Source organism: Poecilia formosa, unplaced genomic scaffold, assembly GCF_000485575.1.
Source record: "Poecilia formosa unplaced genomic scaffold, Poecilia_formosa-5.1.2 Scaffold12, whole genome shotgun sequence".
Classification (NCBI taxonomy): Eukaryota; Metazoa; Chordata; class Actinopteri; order Cyprinodontiformes; family Poeciliidae; genus Poecilia; species Poecilia formosa.
This window is the reverse complement of record NW_006799951.1, coordinates 2,309,318-2,331,650: the sequence shown is the minus strand read 5'-3', so window position 1 is coordinate 2,331,650 and position 22,333 is coordinate 2,309,318. Positions and strand designations below refer to the sequence as shown.

General features: G+C 42.3%; 1 protein-coding gene across 6 annotated transcripts in view; it reads right to left on the bottom strand.

The window, feature by feature from the left end:
* The window catches only part of LOC103133554 (EBF transcription factor 3), an 86,462-nt gene that overhangs the window by 32,418 nt on the left and 31,711 nt on the right, over positions 1-22,333 (bottom strand). For all 6 annotated transcript variants that reach the window (XM_016667966.1, XM_016667968.1, XM_007545331.2 and 3 more), the window contains exon 7: positions 2,421-2,502. In XM_016667966.1, coding sequence (XP_016523452.1) covers positions 2,421-2,502 — 82 coding nt within the window. The remainder of the gene's footprint in view (positions 1-2,420; positions 2,503-22,333) is intronic.

The window sequence follows — 22,333 nt, the reverse complement described above, 5'->3', positions numbered from 1 at the left end:
TTCAATGACCCTAAACATGCAGCCAGAGACACACTGGAGTGGTTTAGATCAACGCATATTCATTATTAGAAATATCCTAAAGTCCATATCTGAATCAAATTAAAATGACTCGGATGAATTTTCCGTGCAATGTAATGGGGTTTGAGTTATTTTGCACAGATAAATTATTGAAAATCCACTAACGAAAAGCAGGTGGGATTGTGGCGGAAAGAAGGTGGATTTCCACAGTATTTACTCATCTTAATAAAAATGCACGCCAAACCTTTCAGATAATGTGTTTATAAAAAGAAAAGCTACGCATCCCTCTTCTTCCTCCTCACAGATTTGCACTTGTGTTGGTCTATCACGTTAAACTGCAATAAATTGTATTGGAGTTTGTAGTTTTAATGTGACAGAATGTAAAGCAGTTCCGGGCAACGTAGGATATAATTAAGTAAATAGATTAATACATGAAGAAAAATGAGCGACTGCTCCCCAGTGAGGAGCGTACCTGTGTAAGTACTGCCAAACCTGTTGAAGTGATTGTTCTCCTCGGAAATATTGTATTACAATTATTTTTTGTTGCTCCTTCCTTTGATTTTAATGCCCTACTTTTAGAGAGATTGACTGGAATACAATTTCCATTTATCTACATCCCGAACTGCCATCATGACTAAAACTCAAAAAATATTGATCAGCTTTTCCACCAACTCCAAATACGGTAGGCCCTTTCCTTTTAAAATATTACCGGAGTCATTAACAGCCAGGCCGTACGCCATCCCCATCACTCAGCAAACATTTTACCAGGATCATATTCCAAACCACACTCCATATTTTATAGCGCTTATTTTTGTTGTTGTTTTTTGGCTACCGCACTCCAAACAAGCAAACCTGCATGTGAATGGCCAAAGTGTTTTCTGAGCCGGAAACAGAGAGCCCCTCTCAGGTTTTGCTTCGCCGGTAAGTGACCTCGGTGTGGCGCTGGAATTTAAGGGGGTACTTTTTTTTTTTTTGGGTTGGTTTGAGAAAGGTGGGGGTGTAAAGGGAAGGTGGAGGGAGAAGGGGAAGTGAAAGAGCTCCATTCTTGTGAGCAGGTTCAGAGCTGGGCCAAGCAGAGGATGATGGATTGGGCCCTTTCTGGCCTCCAGCTGGTTTTGGGGGGTAATAAGTAGAGTCGAAGGCATGTAAAATACACAACTTTGGCCAGAGAAATACCTATGCAGGAACATCTGGGAAATCCATTAGGGGGTAATGGCATCTTAACTGTTATGATCATCATAATCGACGATGGAAAAAGTATCCTATTATTTCAGAAACTTCAAAAAAAAAAAAAAAAAAAGGCGAAAAGTTGGTTCTTGAATTCCTTCTTGATACCGGAATGCGAGAAAGCTGAAAACCCATGGTGGCTGTCACGCATCAGTCCACATTCACCCTGAGGGAAGATTTGAGGAGGCAGGGGAGGTCTGATGGTGGTGACATCAGGAGGGGGACACCCTGTCTTGTCTGTTTCATGTCTGGGCTTCCTCCTGGAGGATGCCGGCTCATGTGTCTATCACTGAATAGTGCTGCCAGTCACGGACGTCCTCTTGTAGTTTGTAGTAAACCCTGATAGGACAAATCACACCAACTCTTGCTGTCTCACCTTGACCTAGTGGGCTGTTTGTGTTGAAAATGTCGGGGGCAGAATGGATGAACGGTTGGATAAATGGATCAGGAGTGGGTCAATCACCGCTCGTCTTTACTTCTCTGACAGATCAGAAGTGAGAGGCTAAGAGAAACATCCAACATCACTCTGCGCTCGTGTACTTTTTTTTTTTTTTCCCGCTGGCTGTACTTGGAATTGCATGACTGGCATTAAGCATATGCACATGTGGCTTAAAACCGAGAGACGGACATGAAGAAAGCAAACACATGCGCTCCGTTTATGTGCGTGCGTCCATATGTGGTTCGTGCCCGCGCATACGAGTGCGCAAGAAGGTATGCATTTCCTCTGCCAGACAGATCCTGAGTTAACACTGTTGTTACATGTGGTTGTATCGTCCTCCCCTGTGCGCCGGGGCTCAGAAAGCTGTCAGGAACACAATTGATGGCACTCTTAAATCCTATATCCTTATTTGTGTCAGATGGTATTCCCTAATAAATATTCTGTCCAGGGCACACACGACACAAAATCCTTCACTCTTTTTTCCTATATTTTTTTTTTCTTGCCTCCTTTAGTGCCAGTAATAAGAATGTGTTCATATGTGAATCTGTGTCAGGGTGAGTTAGTGCAGAGTAGCAGCTGTAGCTGCACATTTCTACACCTGTGCGTGTGTGTGTGTGTGTGTGTGTGTGTGTGTCTGTGCGCGTGTGCGTGTGTCTGAAAAAAAAGGAAGGAAGAAGACAGACAGTGAAAGACAGTGACAGAAATGGAGCGTATGTGTGAAATAGGTTTCAGTCACCTGGAATCTGCGCATGTCTCGTGGATTCCCTGCATTTTTCAGACAGTTCTGATTGCACTTGAGAAAGAACTTTAGGAAGAATCTGAAAAAGAGCAACAGAGAATAGCAAAAAAAAAAACAAAAAAAAAAACTATTAGTTATGTTCCCAAAGTTAAAAAATGAATGAAGGAAAAAAAAGTGACAGAATGTTTAAATTAAACTCTCCAGGCACACTTGATTGCATTCACACATTCATCTCAACATTTTAATCTCATTTGCTTTTTTTTTTCCTTCTTTTTTTTGTTCTAACCCGGGAGCTTCAGCCTCTTTGTGATCTCACCTGAGTTCACAGGTCTTCCCCAACACCCATCTGCCACTAACATACAGGAAGTCACTTGATATTCCACCCACCTCTTTAATCCCAGGACACCCCCTGTGCAATTAAAGTTCCCCTGTTCAATAGGGAAGCAAATGAGGCCCACCTGTGACCAGGTCTTGTTTGAAGAGCATCAGGGATAAAGGACCTAACAAGGTGAGAGCGCGCCACAAAACTTATAGTCCTGTCAGGCAATTAGGCGGACACTCCTGGGACCGCAGAATGCCACACACACACAGGCACACACACCTAATGTGTACACACACCCATGTACTTGTGGGTGGGTGAGGCAATTATGCCACAAATTACAACCTGGCTAATCGTCTCTGAACAAATGTCACGTCTGAGTGAGATCTGGGCTTGGTTTAGTTCACATAAGCTGCCCTCTTCTCTCGCTGGATTTATTGATAAGGAAGCAAATTTAGAGTCGCGCGTATCAAGATGTAGCCTCCCTGACGCAAAATAGTTAAGGAGGGAAACATTTACAAGGAAGGGTAAAGCGCGGCGAGAAATTATCTCAGCTGTAGGCCATTGTGTTCAAAAGCGTACACACGCAGAATAAACAATGAAATCGACCACAGATCCCGACTGATTGTGCCTACGGTTTCTCCAATTATAGAAATACAGCACAGTCGTATTTATTTTTTCATCACATTGCGCCATTATTACTATATACAATGCCATTGTTGCCTTTGTAAAAGTGACTCGGCTTTCGAATCGCCGTGTCTTACTGGATTACCATAGATTGCACCATGGATTGCGTGGCCATTTCATTCAGCTAAATTCAGTGACTTGTGTGGCCTGCGAGGACGCGTTCACAACACTTAAGACTTTTGCGTTCGCCCACTGGGATTCCAGCCAGGCCATAAATCAGAGTCTGAAATGGCCCTTCTAACCCTGGCCGCATTAACACATGCACTGGTCATTTAGAAGCGTTCTTCGATAGACTTCTATACTTTTGCGCTCCACCGTGGACCCAGGAGGGCGAACGGAGGTGAGAAAATATTTCCCCTCCACATCCGAGGAGCTTTGGCTTCGACATCAATAAAAGATGTTTTAAACCATGCCAGAATGCTGATAGCCTGTCAGTGTGTGGCAAGGCTATCAAAAAAAAAAAAAAAAAAAAATTTAAAAATCCTAACTTGTCATTAGTGCGTTTCAGTTGATTGTGTTCGCTGTGTTTTTTCGGGTTGCATCTGTTGGCTGATCATCAAAATGACCATTATGTACTCTAATTCCCTGACCCTGTTTTTATTTCCCAGAAGAGTCATAATGTAGAGCAGCAGACATCTGTGGAAAGCAGACCTGAAATACGGCTTTTATTTGTCTGTCGCCTCTCATACGGCATGCACGTATTTGTATGTGTGCGTGTCTGCGTGTGTGTGTGCGCGCGTGTGTGCTTGCGCTGGAGTGGGTTTGCGTGTGGATGTGCATGCACATGCATCACCTATTGAGAGACAATTTATGTCAGTGCTGGAGACAGAATATATTTTCCAGGCATTCACTTCATAAAAGAAACACATCGCTTTCAGAGTTGGTCTTGTCTCTTTCCTGGATGCTTCAGTGCCTTCCCATGCAGCTCCTCCCTAAGCAAAACCAAAAGTTTGAGTGTCCACATTGTTACAAAGAGCCTCCTTATGCTTAATCTTATGAAGGCAATTAAGTACAATTTCTCCCCTAAAAAAAAGAAAAAAAAGAAAGAGGCTTCATTTTCACCGTCCACACTACTATAGCATTCATTACATTTGAGTTGGTTAGGATTCTCCATGAGTACTCTGCAAATTGGTCCTTGGTGGAAAGGAGAGCAATTAAGACAAGGCCCCTCTCTCTCCTGTACTTCTTAAATATCTACAGAAGTTTGTGCTGGTGTTTTGGCACGCACAGAGACAAAAGGAGGTTGTTTAATTGTTTTTTAATGGGATATCAAGTCGTCGCTGCCATTAGATGTTGGCAATGGAGGGCAAAGGGGGATAGAGGGAAAGAATGAACTGCAATTAGGTTTGATTAAAGCTATCCTTCTCAATAATCAGCTGTTCTGACAGGACAGGGGGACCCTGGTGGCCGCCGAGATGGAGGAAGGTGTTGAGTGATATTAAGGCCAATGAAGGGGATATTAACATGGCTAATTAAAGCTCTTCCAAAGCCGAGAGAGGAGGCTCTCAGTGGACTGCACTGGATGAAATAATCGGCCAAGGCAGCTATCAGTTGGAGGAGGGAGAGAACAGGAGTGTGGGAAGGGGTGGGGTGCAGTCCACGCGAGGGAAGGGAGAGGCGGGGGAGCGTGGGGGGGAGTTGAGGGAGGGATAGTGGGAGGCGTAAAGGAAAAACTCTGAAGTGTGAAGAAAGACAAAGAGGAAGACATCGACAGGCATACAGAGAAAGACTTCTGGGCCAGCCACAGAAGCTCTTTTTGACATCAAGCCTCTCATTCTGTACGCCCGAAGTCTGCCAGTATAACTAAGACCTGACACGGGCTTTTATCTCCGACAGCTAGTCATACAGGTCCTCAAATCAACGTTAAAACAATCCCGCTCATGCCTCGGTCTAAGGCAATTAATACGGTTCTCCTGTAGTACCTCCATGCTCGCCCACTGCCGAAGCTACTAATCATGCCATAATGATTTCTCTCCCTCTGGTCAAAGGGGAAATAGATTGTCTCTTTAGTAATGCAGCAGGCTCTGCGCCTTCTACTCCCTGGCTTCACAGACCCGGTAATTGAGGAGAAAAAGGCCGACTTTGGCACTTTGACTGATTTGAGGGCTGCTAGACCCTCTTATCTTTACTCTGATCATTTTAGGCTGACACTCAAAGGAAGACCCATCGCCCTAATTCGAGCTCACCCTCTCCCCTCATCAAACAGAGGGGGGAATAGGGGAAAAAAAAGGAAGAGAGAAGAGGGGGGAAAAAACAAACACAGGAGGTGAGGAAGCCCTTCTCTCATTTAAATGGCCAACTTAATTGCCGGGTTGATGTCACTCATGCATAAATGTCCAACCTTTTGATTTGAGTGAGGAGGGCAAATAAGGATAATGTTGTATTATTAAGGAGGATCTATCGATCTCCAAGGCTTGCCGTCTTCTCATTTTCATTCTTTTTTCTCAGCGTTTCTGCAATTGATTGAAAAGTCTTTATTCTTCCTCATTTTAGGCCATAAACATCTTAAATACGACCAGATTTTCTGTAGGTGTTTAATCACATACACATGTCACATGTTCATTAATTGTTGTATTAATTTATTGCTTGATGCTGTTTTTTTTTTAACTTAGTTTGTTTTGAATGTTACCATTTTGTTTTATAGCAGCTAACCTTCTCAGAACTGGTGGTGGACAATTAGCCTCTGTGCTCATATTAATTCATTAATTCAGCTGCATTGTCTGTTTTTAAATGTATAAAGTCAAGTCAAGTTTGTTTCATTCCTTTTTTTTTTTTAGCTCTGATGAATTTTACTGTTATTTTTATTGTAATAAAACTACAAATCCCACATTGCAGGGATGCAATAATTACTGTTGAATAAATGTTTTAACCTTAGATCTTCAACCTTTCCTCAAACCTCTGAAAATGTTCCACTTCTGCAGGGAGCAAAATTATTCAGATTAAATCCAATGTTTAGGGTAATTGAAGTAAAAGGAGCTTCTTGTTTAATTTCCACTAAGACCACCAACCTAATCAATCACGTATATCAATTTCTCCGCCATGTGATTACAAAAACATTAATTTTTGGGGGGTTTTTTAAACCAAAAAAAAAAAAAAAAAAAGACTTTATATGACTTGCAGATTCAGATGCAGGAATTCACTTTCAAACTGGAATATAGTGGATAAAAAAAAATCTATGTGCATATAATTAAAAACAATATTTTTGTTAAGAATTCCCAACCTTTTCATTGATGTTCACAATGAAAGAACGGTGAAGGAGACACTGCATTGGTTGTCGCAACCTCCGGTGCCTCTGTGTAATGTGAGTTTTCTGTTTTTTCTACAGTGACCTCAAATGATATTTCTTAAACATTGGATATTTTCCTACTGGAATTCAGATTTTAAAAAAATGCATTTATAGATGATTGGAAAGTATCTATAAATGTGTTTGACTCAAAGACAAAATTCTGGTGGCCACAACAGCTATAATCCTACAAAAGCTGTGTATCTTGTTAGGCCAGGCATAAAACCATCCAGGAAAAAGCAACTTAAATTCTCATAAAAGTATTTTACTTGATTAAGCTATAAGGCAAGTTGAATAATTATCACAAAAGTTTCATTTCTCAAATTTAAACCTAAAAGGGTCTCATGTTGAATTTATGATCATTTTTTTATTTATTCTTAATCTGCTTATTTTTGTTTAAATTCTCTGAATTGTTTAACAACTTTTCAGTGATTTCTTAAATTACTTACAGCGAGGCTATTTTTTTTCTATCGATAGTACACCTTGTTCTTATTGTTCAAAAGAGCTTCCCCGTATTTACTCAGGCCGTTACACAATACACTGACAGATGGCCACAGTATCTGTAAGAGGCAGGTATTGACAACTCTAAGCTCCTGATTGGTGCCCCGGCACTAATGACTAGCATGCAGTGTCCACAGCCGGCAGCCATGACAGTGAGGTCATCCGTTGCGGGGTGGTGAGTATCGATCACCACCCAGCTCCAGCCCATCAGGCCCCAGCTGCCTCCCAGACTCAATGGGCCCCTGTTACAAGAGCCCTGTAAGAAACGGCTCCCAACACCAGACTACAATCTGCTGACACCAGATCTCTACGCTGAGATAGTAGTACACGGGTCAATAGCATATCGGATTTCCAAAACGCCAGGGTCTTAATGTCAAGCCTCCTGCCTTTCCTACCTACTGCTCTGGTTATTAGGCACTTCACTGAACTGCATTCAGATCCCTGTTGTGACAAGGAGGGGCAGGTAAAACGAGAAATAGAGACACTTATAGATCTTAATCTTCCCCGAACACTTATTTATGCAGCTGAGTAGGCCCAGATATACATGCCAGTTAAGACCTTGGGAGGCCGCACTGAGCAAACTCGACCCTCTCCATCATATTTCTGGCCTGCTGCTGTTCTCCCTCGTCAAACGGGGCTGTTTTTTCTCGCCTTAGCTGAAGTAAACCACAGCACATTAACAATATTTGCTCTACCCCTGTACAAGCGCCGAGGGACCAGACCAACAGATCCTATCACTTCTTTATCAGGGAACAAGTGCCTCACTATCCAACCTTATTGGGTTTGGGAGATTAACCCCTTCCACCCACTGGTGCTGCCCACCTCCTCAGAGAGCAGCGAGGCAGATGTTGCTGTGATTATTATTGTTCGACATCAAATACCCCCGACTGCACGTCTCTGAGAATTTATTAGGTATTTCCAAGGCCCTTTCTGGGTTTTTACTTCTATATTTTTTCAGCTGCTATTGTCAGTTCATTCCGCTGTTTCATATTTCATATTTTTGTAGCTCGTACACGTGTGTTGCAAAGGTGTCACAAATAATTTATGTGCTTCCTCTGCAACGTAAGATGTAGCTCTGTCCCGCCATTCATCCCTCTTTACCCTTTCCACCAGCACCAGCACCACCACCCCCATCCTCTCTAATGGGCAGAGTGGCATTGACATTATTTCACTTGAGGATCCCTCACTCTGTCAATCCCTCTTCATTTACTCCATGGCTACAGGACTCATTATGGTATCTCTTCCTCCTTCACTCTCCCTCACACGCTCACTCATTCTCCTCACCACCTGTCTCACTTTCTCTCCACCTCACTCTCGCTCTCTCTCTCCGTCTCTCTCTCTCTCTACCCTTCTCTCTTTCTCTACACTGTTAGTTTCTTACTTAAGAGAATCACTCGTCTTCACAAATGGTTTCACGTCAAGCCCACTCCCAGCTATAGCCCCCACTGATTCCCTTCGGGCTTTGGCATAGGTTTACTGTAACAGATTAGACGAAGACTTGGAGCTCCTGCTAACTATCCATCACTAGCTAACAGTGGACTAAGGCTGTGTGCTTTATGCAGCTTTTAGCTTCAGCTCCGCCACACACTGCATGTTTAGCCCTGAGCTTTCTGTGCTCGCTCTGCCTATCCCATCCCATTCACATCGAGACACCGCAAAGGCTGTGTACTGTTCCACGCTGTTCTTTGTTTTACTCAGAATACGACGTTACTCTGCCGGGACTTTGAACACAATATAATAAGACGCTGGGCATAAATAATTCCGCGTTACTTTGTCTTGCCTGGTGCTGTGGTAAAAACAAATCTGATGCTAAATGCTGCTGTAGAACAAACATCATCTGCATTGAAAGTGGAATCCCTCAATGCAGCTGAATTGTTGTTTGCCCCTGAAAAAAACAAACAAAAAAACACGTGAAGTTCCCTACAGATTATAGGCATTGGCAAGCAAGAAATTCTCAGGGTATAACGTTAAGTAAAAACAGCGAGGTTTAACGGTAGCCAAGTTTTAAAGAAAAGTTATCAGACTGATTTTGTTGGAAAGAGAAGAGCAATAATTATTTCTAATTTTTACAACATCTTGAATATTACAGTTCCAATAAAGTCATCAAGTACATAATGATCCTAAACCAAAATAAAAGGTAAACAATTACCATTTTTAGAAGCAGATTTCTAGCAGTAAATACATAGAATATCACACCTTTATTCAGTTCTATTCTGGCAGAGATGCAGCAGAGTACCACTGGTTTAACCAGCTATCATAAGCTAGCTACGTGGCTATGTGCTCCAGTAGCTAGCTTGCAGTCAGCTGCGTAATAGACCTGCCATTTCCCAACTTTAGTGTTACGGCAGTCCTCCAGTTTCAAAAACCATGGCACGTTTCCAGACAGAAAAAAAAAGTTTTGTTCATGTAAACAAGAGAAAGCATGGAAGCCTTATTTCAGCCAGCTGGCTGGCAGTATGCTGACTGGCTGGTTTAGATAAAAGTCTACATGTGTTGGTTTTTAAATGTTTGCGTCAGTGCAATCCAGCCCTTTCTGTTGAACGTTTATGTTCACTTTAATAAAATTTTCACTACCACTAATCTATGTTACTGTATTTTAACAATGAGACTAATTACACACCCAGTGAATGTCACTCAGCTTAAATCTCTCACTTGTGAGCAGCTCTAAAGGCCTGTCTTGAGAATTTAGTTTAACTCATTTTTTGATGCTCACAATCTAGAAAGCACAATTTTGCCGCTCTCTATTTGGTTACTGAAAGGTTCATAAAATGATGATCTGTTGCATTGCAGATGTTTTATAATCCACCGAGGCTCATTGTACCGACATTATACTGCATGGCTTCTTCTCAATGAGTTGCACATGATAATTTCTTTGCTTCACTCTACTTCATTGTATCCTGTCACATCAAATTGAATTGCGTTGTAATTATTATAGTCAAAACATACCGAACTGAACGGAACTGTGGTTGAGTCGTATCAGATTGGCGTTTGCAGCTTATGCATCTTTATTTTAGCAGATTGTTTAGCAGTGTATTGAGATCCATATTATTTCTGTTTCAAAGCAGATATACACCCAACCCTTGTAGAAATGGGTACGTTGATGGTTTAAATTAGCAAAACCTTGGAACAGCAGTAAAAGGTCCGTGCCTATTACCAGTGTTGACTATGGCAGTCAGACCAGTGTAGACTGAGAGATATCTGCCATTGCAAAAACAATCACGCACATCAACAACACAGCTGCCAGGAATATTTACTCACCAGCTGGACACCATAGAGGTATCTGCTTGTTATGTTTTTATTTTGTTTTTGGGTTTGTTTTTTTTTTCATGTGTGCATAAAAGGAAATACGCGGCTTTGATTACTGGTCAGTGCTGCAGCTTGTGGCCTTGAGGAAATACCAGTCAGCACCTCCCTGCACTGGTGAGACGGAAGATAAGCATATGTTGGCGTGGCCGGTTGAATAGTTGTATTTAGGGTGTTGGACGTGGTGTTCTGCAGGCTCCTGGAGTCTGTTCACAACGAAAGCCATACAGCACAGGCGCTCTCCTGTGACACCCCTCGGAGTGATCAGACCCAGGCGAGGTGCAGAGGAACACGGCTGTACAGCGAAGGTTAGCGGGGAGGCTGTGACCGCTCACGGTACAGACAGCCTTGGTGGACTCAGCATGCCATCAGGGGCTGATTTACATGTGTGTGTGCTGCTTTTAGGTCACCGAGTCAATGGTTTTGCAGTCTGTCCATGCGTGCTCATATTTATGTGAGTGTTACTCTACATCATATTTTTACTAATGTATAATACATACATCTAAAGTGGCTGTCAGAGCTGATCAGTCATCATGAAGCAGTCACTGTGACATTGCCACTACTTTGACGCATTCTCAGAAGACTTAAAAAAAAAGAGAGAGCGAGAGAGAGAGGGGGGGGAAACATAACGGACTGTCATGTAGGTAGGGGGGATAGAGACAGAAAGACAGAGAGTGGGTCGGTGCTTAAAGCTAACAGGTAACCTTTCTCTGCACCTAGGACAAAGGCAGGGGGGGAAAAGAAAATGTCAAATTAAGAGAGGCCAGGCAGAGAGACGTGGCTGCCATATTTGTGTGAAAGCCCAGTGCTGTTGGCAGCAGAGATGGCTGCTTTCTGATTCATCTGGGGCCGTATGGCAAAGCTTTGTCAGTCTGTGCGAGGTATAAATAATTCAGGGTGAGAGATGGCAATTACAGGGCCCTGCACAACCAAAATGAATATTTTATAAGGACTAAAACTGCCCTGGAATGAATCACACACATGGAGTCACACACACGCATGAGTGTAAGTGAATGTGTGCACGCATACACGCATGCACACAAACACACACAAAGGTAGGTCTATGAACCCTTAGCACGGCTGTTGTATTGTTGACAATGTGACTATTAAGTTAGCCTTTGCATTCGTAGGTAAATCATTTTTCATATTCTTGTAAACACGTATGATCTCTGTCTATATATTGTTTTATTAGTTGACTTTATTAAAAAAAATAAAAAAAACTTACCAGAAAAAATTAAATTTTAAAAATGTTTAGTGTGTATGTATGCAATGTGTTATGTATTGATCAAATTTAACTAAAGTTAAAAAAGAAAAGTGCAAAAATGTAAAGTTAGAAAGAATCAGATTCAGAGTCTGTACTTTTTGACCCTGTAAATATGGTCTTTGTGTGTGAGCAAAGGGAAAGAGGGAGCGTAGTGTGTGTGTTGGTGGGTGTGGGGTTGGGGGGTGTGGGGGAGGGCTGAAATGCTAATGGGAAAAGATTAAACCCAAAAGCCGCCTGGAGCATTTACCTCTAAAAGGTTTTGTCTGTCAGGTTTCCTGCAAAAGTCTGTCTTTATAATTCTGAGACAAAAAATAACATTGTTCCTCAGTCCTGAGGAGCGCAGTGGCTTGGTTGAATGGCCATTGTGTAGGCCTAGCTAATGATACCTTAGCTTTTGTGAGAGGGAGGCCAGGTAGGTCTGTGACATCAACGTCACACAAGTGCTTCTCTGTCCGGATGTTTAGGGAAGGATTTCGTCCCGTGGTGGGAAAGGAGTATGGAGAATAAACAGTGTTCCACTTTTGTGCCGTCATTCTTCAACCCCACATGTTGAAGGAAATTTTCTTTAAAAAACAAAACTGAAGATTCATAACTATTACCAAAGTGTGTGCAAAGTGTGTGCAGATATTTACACACACTGAACAAAATGACAGAAAAACACGTTTCGGATGTTTACCAGCATTTCCTCAGTATTTGGTACAATTACCAAACCCTACCGTACCTTCTTAAAGTACGTTGCTGCAATATATGCCTTTTCCTCCCAACAGAGCTGGTGCAACTGAGTCAGGTGAGTTGGGCACCTTGTTTACACTCATCTTTTAAGCTCTGTCCTGAAAATTTCTATCGGACTTAGGATATTTGATGGTCTTTTTAAAAATCTTCCTTTGTTGTCCTTAAGCCACTTTATATCTAATATGTTAAGTTTAGCTCATTGCCCATTTGGAAGACCAGTTTGTGCTCAAGCTTTAACTACCTGGCTGATGTTTGGAGATGTTGCTTCAATATTTTCCCATAATGTTTCTTTCCCTCACACTGTCAACTGATTGGCAAAGACTATCAGCCTGTTTTTGCAGCAAAACAACTCCACCACATAATGCCGCGACTTCTGAAATTCCCCGTGAGGTTGGTGTGCTCTGGCATGCAAACTTGTCCTTTATTTCATTAAATGTGAATTATGGCCAAATGTGTCAATTGTAGTTTCAGCAGACTATAGAACAGGATTCCATCGTTTAAGGTGTTTGTCCCCGAGTGCATCTGCAAACTGTAACCAATCGATCAATGAGGCTTTTGAAGTAGTCGATTCTTCTTTTCTGAGTGGTCTGAGTATAAGTTTAAAGAATCCTCATTGAGAAATAAAGAATATAATTTATTCCTTCTTTCATTCCTGTGAGTGCGAAATCCAGCACCAAGGCTTATTGTAGAAACTTTGGTCTGACAAAACTGTGTTTCTAAGGGCAAGTAGCTTTTCTAAACAATGAAAGTACTGATGTAGCTCATAAGTTACCAGTTCTTGAAATTTATTCCTTGGAAACATCCAAAAGTTTTTGAAATCAAGCATTTTTATAAGTAAAAGTATTATTAGAAAAATGGCCAAACAAATATGATGATAGCATTTTTTTTTTCTCACTGTCAAACACCCTTAACTTACCTTTATCTAATCATAAATATAATATTTGTATGTAAGTTTCTGGAAGAACTACCACAGCACCGAATGATATAATTCTGTCCTTTTTTTCTTTTTTTTTCCTTCTCCCTCCCCACTTCCTTCTTTATATCAGTGGGAGTGTGGACGTTTTGTCAGTCCAAAGGGAAGATGGCAACCCTCTGAGGGAGGAGAGACCCCATGCATGAAGACACAGAACGCATGTGTTGGAAAAAGTGACAGCGAGGCAAATGCTAAGAGAAAGCTGCTTCCTTACCAAACCGCACACTGTTAGTGATACAGCTCGTTGTTATGAAGGCAGCTGACAAAACCCTAGCATGGCATGTCTCGCCCCGCTTGTGAATTTTCAAAGGCTGTGATTTGCAAATAACATGAGTCTCTGGGCATAGACTGGGCATGTAAGTACAGTGGGAGGAAAGAAAAAAAAAAAGAAGCTCCCCCTCCTGTTCTGCTGGGGGAAACCATTACTTGTCAGCTCAGTTCTTTGTCAGGAACCTGACAGATAAATAGACGGTGTTTTGCTGCTCAGTCCTCCTGCCTTATGTACACAGAGGCGCGTGTCTGCTTCCACATGCAGGTTGACTAGCTTTAGGCGGAGGAATTTGTTGAAAGACACCCTGCCGCTTCTCAGGGCAATGACTGAAAATATCGTGGGCCACTTCAGACAAGCCTCAGACAACAAACAATGGGGGATGATGTGTAACCAGATAAAACACAGATCGGATAGCTGGGTCTGAGCACCACTACAGGGCTTATTTTTCATGCAAATTACTACTAATGAGCTTCCTGAAATCTGACTAATTATATCAAAGTGATTTCTTTAATTAGTTTGTAATAAGTCCTCGCAAAAAAAAAACCCTAAAAAAACATCATAGTAAACAGATTAAGCTATATAAAAATATCAATTTGTCACACTTATATAAGACACTGCACAGTTGGGGCTAATCTAGCTTTTCCAAATGCAAGAGCAAACATTTATTAAAGAATTAAACACGCACTTAGAGAATAGTCGGTAACATTAAAGAGGCGCGTCTTTTGCATATTTGTCACTGTTCCTCTGCCATAGTTATAGGGAAGAAGCCTCTAAAAAGATGAACCTAATAGTGGGTGTAATGACTTCCACATATGTGACTAGTGGGGAGTTTAATAATTCAATACTCTAATAAAAAATTCAGTAATTAAAAGTCGTGAAATATTTTAACTATCTAGCTCAAGCAGAGCTGGTCTTATTTTAATCAGCCATCAGAGATTACACTTGCGAGTGACTGGAAACACTGACCATCAAAACCCAAACACCTATTTGAAAAAAGAGCAGATGACGTTTGAAGAGATAAGAAATTGAATTTATCTAGCACTTTGCACATCTTGTTAATCCGACAACATTCCTCAAAAATTCCCCGAAGAGTGAAGGGGGAAAAAAAAAAAAAAAAGAAATCTCTAATATAGTACCGGCCACAGGAGAACTGCAAAGACTACCGATCTTTTCTGATACCTTCAATCTGCACTGAGATGGATTAAACATTCAATTTGTTACTTGCCAGACCACCACCTTGGCTCACCACTTACCATACAAATGGAAAACACGCTAGTAATCTATTAGCCTGCCTGGCCTGACACTGTATTATGTTGTATTTGTATTATATTTACTTCAGGGAAATTACGATTCAAGTCATATTTATCTTCGTGTGGAAATGTGTGTCTAAATGGAAATCACCTATAGTGCGAGGGTGGATGCAGAGCAATACTAATGTGATCCATGAACCGTGCGATTTAGTCACCCTCTATGGATGCACTATGGGCTGATTCTACATATCAAACATGCTCTCCCCCTGTTAAAGCCCGTACCCAGAGCCCCCGATGCTGTTTGATAATTATTACGCTTACATTACAGCACAAGACCTTGCCTGTGGAGCTGCAAGAGCCAGCCCCCTTTCCTATAAACACACACACACACACACACACACACACACACACACGCACACACGCACGCTCGCGCGGATGCAGACGCACACACTCCTTTTGTCATATACAGTAGTAAACAGCTTCCCAGTAAGCTGTTTGCACTTCACTGCCCGCTTTAGGAAATAAAAACAAAGAGCAAATTGGGGGTTTTGCGTCTCGGTGAATAAATAAGGTTGTTTTACTCACAGAATCCATTACCTTTTAAAACATGTGCCTAATGCGTGGAGTCTTTTCATTCCACAAACAAAGCTCAAATTAGGAATTAAATACTTTCATATTTAGATAACAGCATTAGCTCCCTGACATCGGTGTTAAAAATAAAAGGAAAAAAAAAGAAAAGTTGGACGCCATCCATATCATTCCCGCGCCTCCATTGTTACGTTAAATTGCAATATTAATCCCACGCTCAGACAGAGGTGCTGCTGCTTTTTTATGCGGTACACTTGAATTATGCTATTGAAGTAATTGATAGTGATTCAGTCATTGAGGGTACTAATCCCATGATTCAGTTCATCTCTCTCAGTGCCATTTACCTCCAGATGTTTAGGGTTTGGGGGTAATCAATAAAGAGGGAATAAAGATTGGCATGCACAATACTCCCCTTGACAAGCTCCAGCCGAATGTTTGTCAAGCAAATTAAACACACTTAGACTTTTCACCTGCTCCTACAACGACACCACATATGGCCGTGAAGTTAAAAATAAGAAACTGTGCATACATTACCATGCATAATGCACAACTCCCTCCATTTAATATGCAAATTTTGTAAAATATTACTGAATACCTTCTGTTCAGAATGAATAAATTTGAATTGCAATTAGAATAATCTTGTATAATTAATGAAAACTGTCAATTTTGGTTCCGAAGTAATTTGATTAGCATGTTGATAGGACACTTATCAAGTTCAGTAAACTGTTAGATTAAGAAGATGAAAAAAAAGAGAGATTCTAAGGATATTTTTCTCAACGGCTCTGACATTTTCCCTTGGCATTGTAAACAAAGACAGTAGCTGGCAAACTTTCTGATTCGGGAGGTGGGGGGTGGGGGGGAAGAAAGCGGGAGGGTGTAACAGAGGAAGAGAAATAGAGACGAGGACAGAGATAGAGAGCCTCTTGAGATAATCTGCGAATCTCAGTCCGCAGATGAAAAGAAGTCTATCGTCGAGGCTCCTGAGCGAGCCACTCATCTCTGCCCTCTGCTCTCCAGCTAAGCCCGAGTTTATGGGATTTATCTCGCGAACCATTTGTAGTTTTCATATCACATGATGAGTTAAAAACAGCACAGAGCTGCTCTAAATGTTTCCAGGCTATGAATGTGGAGTTCTCGGCTCGAACCCGCAGACAGCTAATCCCAGACTGCAATTCTTCTGAGAGCAGCTATCTATTAGCAATCAACAAATTGATGTGCGCTATTGTTGCATTGTATAAAACAGAACCATCTGTACTGTCTACAGATGAACAGAGCTAGTGACCTCCTTTTCCCCTCTCTTTCTCTGCTCATTAGCTATCCTGAACCTCTTTCTCTCCCTGCCTTTAGTTTTCAAACCCCCAAATGAGACCTAAATCGCTTGCAATACAGGTTAGCTCGAGGAAGGAGGGGTTGGTGGAGGGGGGGGGGGCAAACATCTGTCGCGCTAGGTACCCGCATGCAGCTCGGGGTATCTCCTGCGAGGAACTTTGGGGATGTTTAATTCATAAACGCTGTCATCCATGTAAACCTCCTGATTTCATAATGACTAACTCTTGGTGGTTTAATTAATTTAATAATGCCTTTCAGAAGCCATAAATGAAAGGGTCTCTGAAGTGGCGCATTAATTAGCCGACGCCGATGCTACCCCTGTCAGACTGGTGGCTGTCAAAAAGCGGGGCAGAGCGGAGGATGGGCACAGCTGACGTCTCCGGGTTCAAAGGTCATGCCAATCACACTCCTCGACGCGCTTAATGAGTCGTAATTTGCGTCTCGTACACATGTGTGTCAGGGGGTCAACCTGTGGTCATGTCCGTAATTCTAGACCACATGAAAATAAACGGCGGTGCGACAAGGTAGTTACATCCTCAGTAATAAGTAGTGGCATGGTCGCATAATGTTCCAGCTTGTATTTACACGCTAACCCCCCTCCCTGAAGCAGGACTCCATCACAGCTCTGCCTTTCTTCGTATAACGGTATGATTCGCTTCTGCTTTAAAGGGAAAGTTCAGATGTTTTAGTAAGAAATGTTCTGCGAAGCTGTTATGAGTAACAGTTCCCTTACGTGTAGTTGAAAGACGTCACAGTGGGATTGTAGAGAAGTGAAGAGATCCTCTGCTGCTTGAGCTAATTTTAGAAATTTATAACAAATCAAACTGAAAAATGATTAGGTCTGTGGTATACAACGATCTTTTACGGACTGTCATTCAACAAGTTTTTCTGTTATGAAGCTAAAGTTATGCTAGGCAAGGCTGCCGACTGTGTGGATCCATCCAATTTGTTAACCTGCAGAATGTCAACATAACTTTCAAGCAAATATGCAAGACCTGGAAAAGCACAAGACCATACCATCATCACTGCCGAATTCAGAAATGACAGCATTTCACAGAATCACAAAAATTTGTTCCACTCTTGGCAGAGTTAGAGGACACCAACATAACCGCAAGGTGATAATGCAGATGTTCTCCAGCTGAGAAATTTCAAAAAGCTTACAATGATGAAGTCCTTAAAGTCGCTAGCTGTATTAATCCACCTGATCAACAGTGACTCATCAGTCCGCTCTTAAGAGTGGAGTAAACATCTGGATTTGCATCAGGATGCAGTGGCATCAAATATGGTTCATCTCTGTGTGTTTCCAAGTCAAGTGGACTTGCTGTCAGCTGATTAGTCGATTACTGATGCAACTGAAGGCCTCCAGCAGCGTAACTTTAGTGTAGCAGCATAGAAGTTGTTTGGCTAAGAAAAAACTGACATACTTCTGTCAAATACAACATTACTTCACACAGATATTAACATTTTCAGCTAAAGTCTATAATTAGCTAAAATCTGCTGTTAGCCTTTTACCTCTGACGATCTCTTCACTTTGTTGCAAACCCTTGGTAACGTGACTTCTTTCTACCACGTAAAGGAACTGTTGCTCATAGTAACACAGAACATCACTTCAAATAAAATTGAACTCTCCCTTTAATTGCAGCATTATGGTTTACTTGACAAGAGGTCGCAACAAAAAATAAAACCAACTTCATTAAAGAAAAATCCCAGCAACTCAACGCATGAGCACACAAAATCATCACAGAACCAACTAGATTATATTCCAAACTAACTCCATGCATCTCATAAGGAGGTTGTTTTCCTTCTTCATATTTCATAAATATGAACCAGGGTGGTTTGAGTCTGTGCCTGTCCATTTATTACCATAAAAATCAGCTGACTGAAGTATCTCACTATCTGTGGAGGCAATTAACTGTTTTGAGAGAATGCGTAATACGGGACTTTGTAATGGTATCATTTGGAGTCAAGGCACAGATGCGCCGTGCAGAGCCATACTGTAATTAGAGAGAAACGCTGTACAGGTTTTCCACTAATTAGCAAATTATGCTGAAAATAGCATCAAGCTAATTAACAGTTATTATGGCATTTTTGAAAGTATGACTTTAATTAGCAAAGTCCTGACGCAGGCAATTTCAAACTCGTCTCTGAGAAGATGAGGAAGGGAAGCTGAAAAAAAAAAAAACATGGGGCATGATCAAGAAGATACCCAGATTATTATGATGCTGTCAAAAACTAAAGGAAGGCGAGCAAGAAAAAAAAAGGCAGGGAGACGAAACGAGAGACTGAGTGAGTGAGGGGCTGAGAGGGGTGAGCAGGGGGTGGGGGGGGGGTAAAGCTTTTGTGTGTTGTGTCTGAATCTCCATCCAAATGAGGGGACATGTGTGCCGTGCCACGTTGCCAAGAGGAGCCCTGAGCCGTGTGCCCAGTGTCAGGTGGCGGCGGCTCACCCCTCAGCTACCAGGCGAAGACGAGAGTGAGCTCAGCTGGTGCCCACAGCCACTCACTTATTCTACTCCGCTGCACATTAAAGGAGCCCTCGAGTGGAGCCAAGCAACGCCAGCCAGCCAACCTGACAACGCCGCTCCACCTCCTCCTCGTTCCCAACAGCTCCTCTTAGCACTTCCTCAGACCCACCTTGAAGCTAATGATGGCGCTTGTGTAAACTTGGAGAATTCTTCGCCTGCTGAACACGTCGCTGAATTATTTCTGCCATTTATTAATTCACGGCTGTTGATACTCGCAACGAGTCGGGATTTCAGGAGACGCCTTTTGTGGAGAAGCGTGTCGGTGAAAGCACCTGCGCAGGATCTTTTGAAGGGAGGAAGTGTCACCAATGGAAGTGGGGAAGCGAGCAAAAGAGGAGTGGAAGAGAATGGAGGGAGAGAGGAGAGAAGGAGAGGGGTGGACTGAAGGGTCTTTGAAGGCCCAGTGTGTGAGAGAGAACAGAAGTGTGCCTAGCCCCAGGCAGCCTACGGCTCAGGCCCATTAGCTAGGCTGACCTTGCCCGCGCCTTTGTCTTTGTGCTCTCCTCCCGCTGCTTCCCCTTCTCAAGCATTCCCTTTTTGTTGTCTCCGAGCGAGATTGGGATGGGGGCCATATCTCTCAGCTTTCTAAACCTCCCAACCCTCCCCCTTATGGTATCGGCCCCCCCACTCCCCCATCAACAACACGAATGCACCCAACTTCCCCCAATCCTCCCTCCCTCTCTACGCCTAGCCCGAAGCCTGGGCCCCCCCAGAGGGCTTGGTACAGTGACACGCCTAGCCGGTGGCCACCTCTGGCCTGACGAGAACTTGGCGGAAGCGGTCAGCGCCCTGAAGGCCCCCAGAGAAAAAAACGCCACACATCGCATCAGCAGGGCCTAAAATCGCAGTGCTGCCGGCCTTGCATACATGCACCCATTCTGGGCAGCCTGCCTCTTTATTGCCTGCCTCTCATTTGAGAGGATGGAGACTGGCTGCCAAGTTTTGACACCGCCACATATGGCCTCCTCCATCAATCGGACTAATCAAGCATCAAGGGGAGGCAGGACCGACTTAATTGCCAGCCAGATATAGCTGCTCTCACTTGACGTGCAACCTGAAATAGAAACAGGTCTAAGGAGACATGACAGAAGATAAATGAATGTGGCCATTGTTCTAATAATTGTATGAAAATGCCTTTCTTTACACTTCAAGTCTTAATCTGCACTGTGTACAAATAGCAGCTAACGCAACAAGAGCGGTTATTTCAACAACACTATTGCAAATATTGCTTTAGTATAGCATCATCCCCTCATTAAAAGCTGTATGGTGTTCACATTTGTAATGTTTGATACCTCCGGTTAGAGAAGTGTACAGTAAGTTGTTAGGGACTTTTTTCTTTCCCATGCAGGCTGCAGTGCTCGGCACCTTTAGACTCCTTGAGGCATTTCTTTCTGCCTCTGCCTCCCTCTCTCAACTTCCTGTTTCCCTACACCCCCCACTGGGGCAGCAGCCACAGAATAACTTAGCACATGGAATGAGGAGGCGAGATCAACAGCGGCGATCCATTCATCTCCAGTTTCTCCTGTCACTCTCTCTTTCCGTTTGTAAACACTGAAGGTCTGTGGTCAGAATGGCCTTTTGTCCACTGTGTTTTTCTGCATCCCTCTTTTATTCACTTCAAAGGTAACAAGTGACAGATGTCTGTCTTCTCTGCGGTCTTAAACGGCGAGGCTTCGCGATAGCATCTGGGCTGAATGTCAAACTGTGAGTCTACCCTGAGAACGCACTGTGCTTATGCCAAGCTCATTGTTATTAATGTCAGGGACACTGCCTACAGAAGTATTTAAGATACTCCCTGTAGTTCACAGCGGGGTGCATACAGAGGAGGGGGCAAATATGTAGAAGTGATAGACAAAGAATATTAGAAAAGATATTAGAATAGAGAAATTACAACAAAAGGGCAAAGTGAATGGATAAATAGCATTAATTAGGTCTTTATCAAGATTTTCCTGGTGGGCGTGCAGTTTTCCAAATAATGACTCTGCATGAATCAATTCACCCACAGGAGGTGATTAAAACAAGTAAATATATACATATGACACTCGCATATAGATTCATTGTGTACAATGATATTCTTTAAGCTTTTGTTTTTGATCTTGATGATTATGGCTTACAGATAATAAAAGCAAAAAAAAAAAAAAAAAGATTTTTTTAAAACTAAATATGATGTTGTGGTCTACACAATGACACGATGATGTGAGAGACTGCTGATGAGACCATTGTCCAGCAGACAGACACTGACACCGTCCACAACGAGGGTAAGCCACAAAAGGTCATTGCGAGATAAGCTGGTTGTTCACACAGTGCTGCATCCAAGCATATTAATGGAAAGTTGAGTGGAAGGAAAAGTTGCACACACAGCAGCATTATCCCAAAGTTATAAGAGGGCGAAGAACAGCTTGTTTGAGGGAGATTCATAACATGTAGACGGGGGACTGGCGTTAGTGTTAAGTTTCCATAGTCAGTGATAGTTTGAGAATTTGTGTCATTTGCTAATCTTGGTGCACACAAGTTCAAAGACTAAGCAGTCGTTTCTTAGGAAAAGTCAGAGCTTCAAGGTTCATCCAGTAAAAAAAAAAAAACTAGTAAAGAATCAATGGATAACTGTCAGAGAAACATGAAGGACACAAGAATCAACAATGCACCTCAGCAGAGCCACTAGCTGATCATCTTCATGTCACACTGCAAAAGGAGCCAGACCCAGTTTTGAGTGTTTACACCATAATGAAACAGACATACTTTAAAGTTTAAGGTATATCAAAATGAAAAGAAATGAACACTTCAATTAGTATATGTTAGTTTCTGGGTCTTTTTTTTAATTAAATGACTAAAATTATTTAACTTTTCTATGAAACTCGTATTTTGGGGTGCACCTCCTATATATA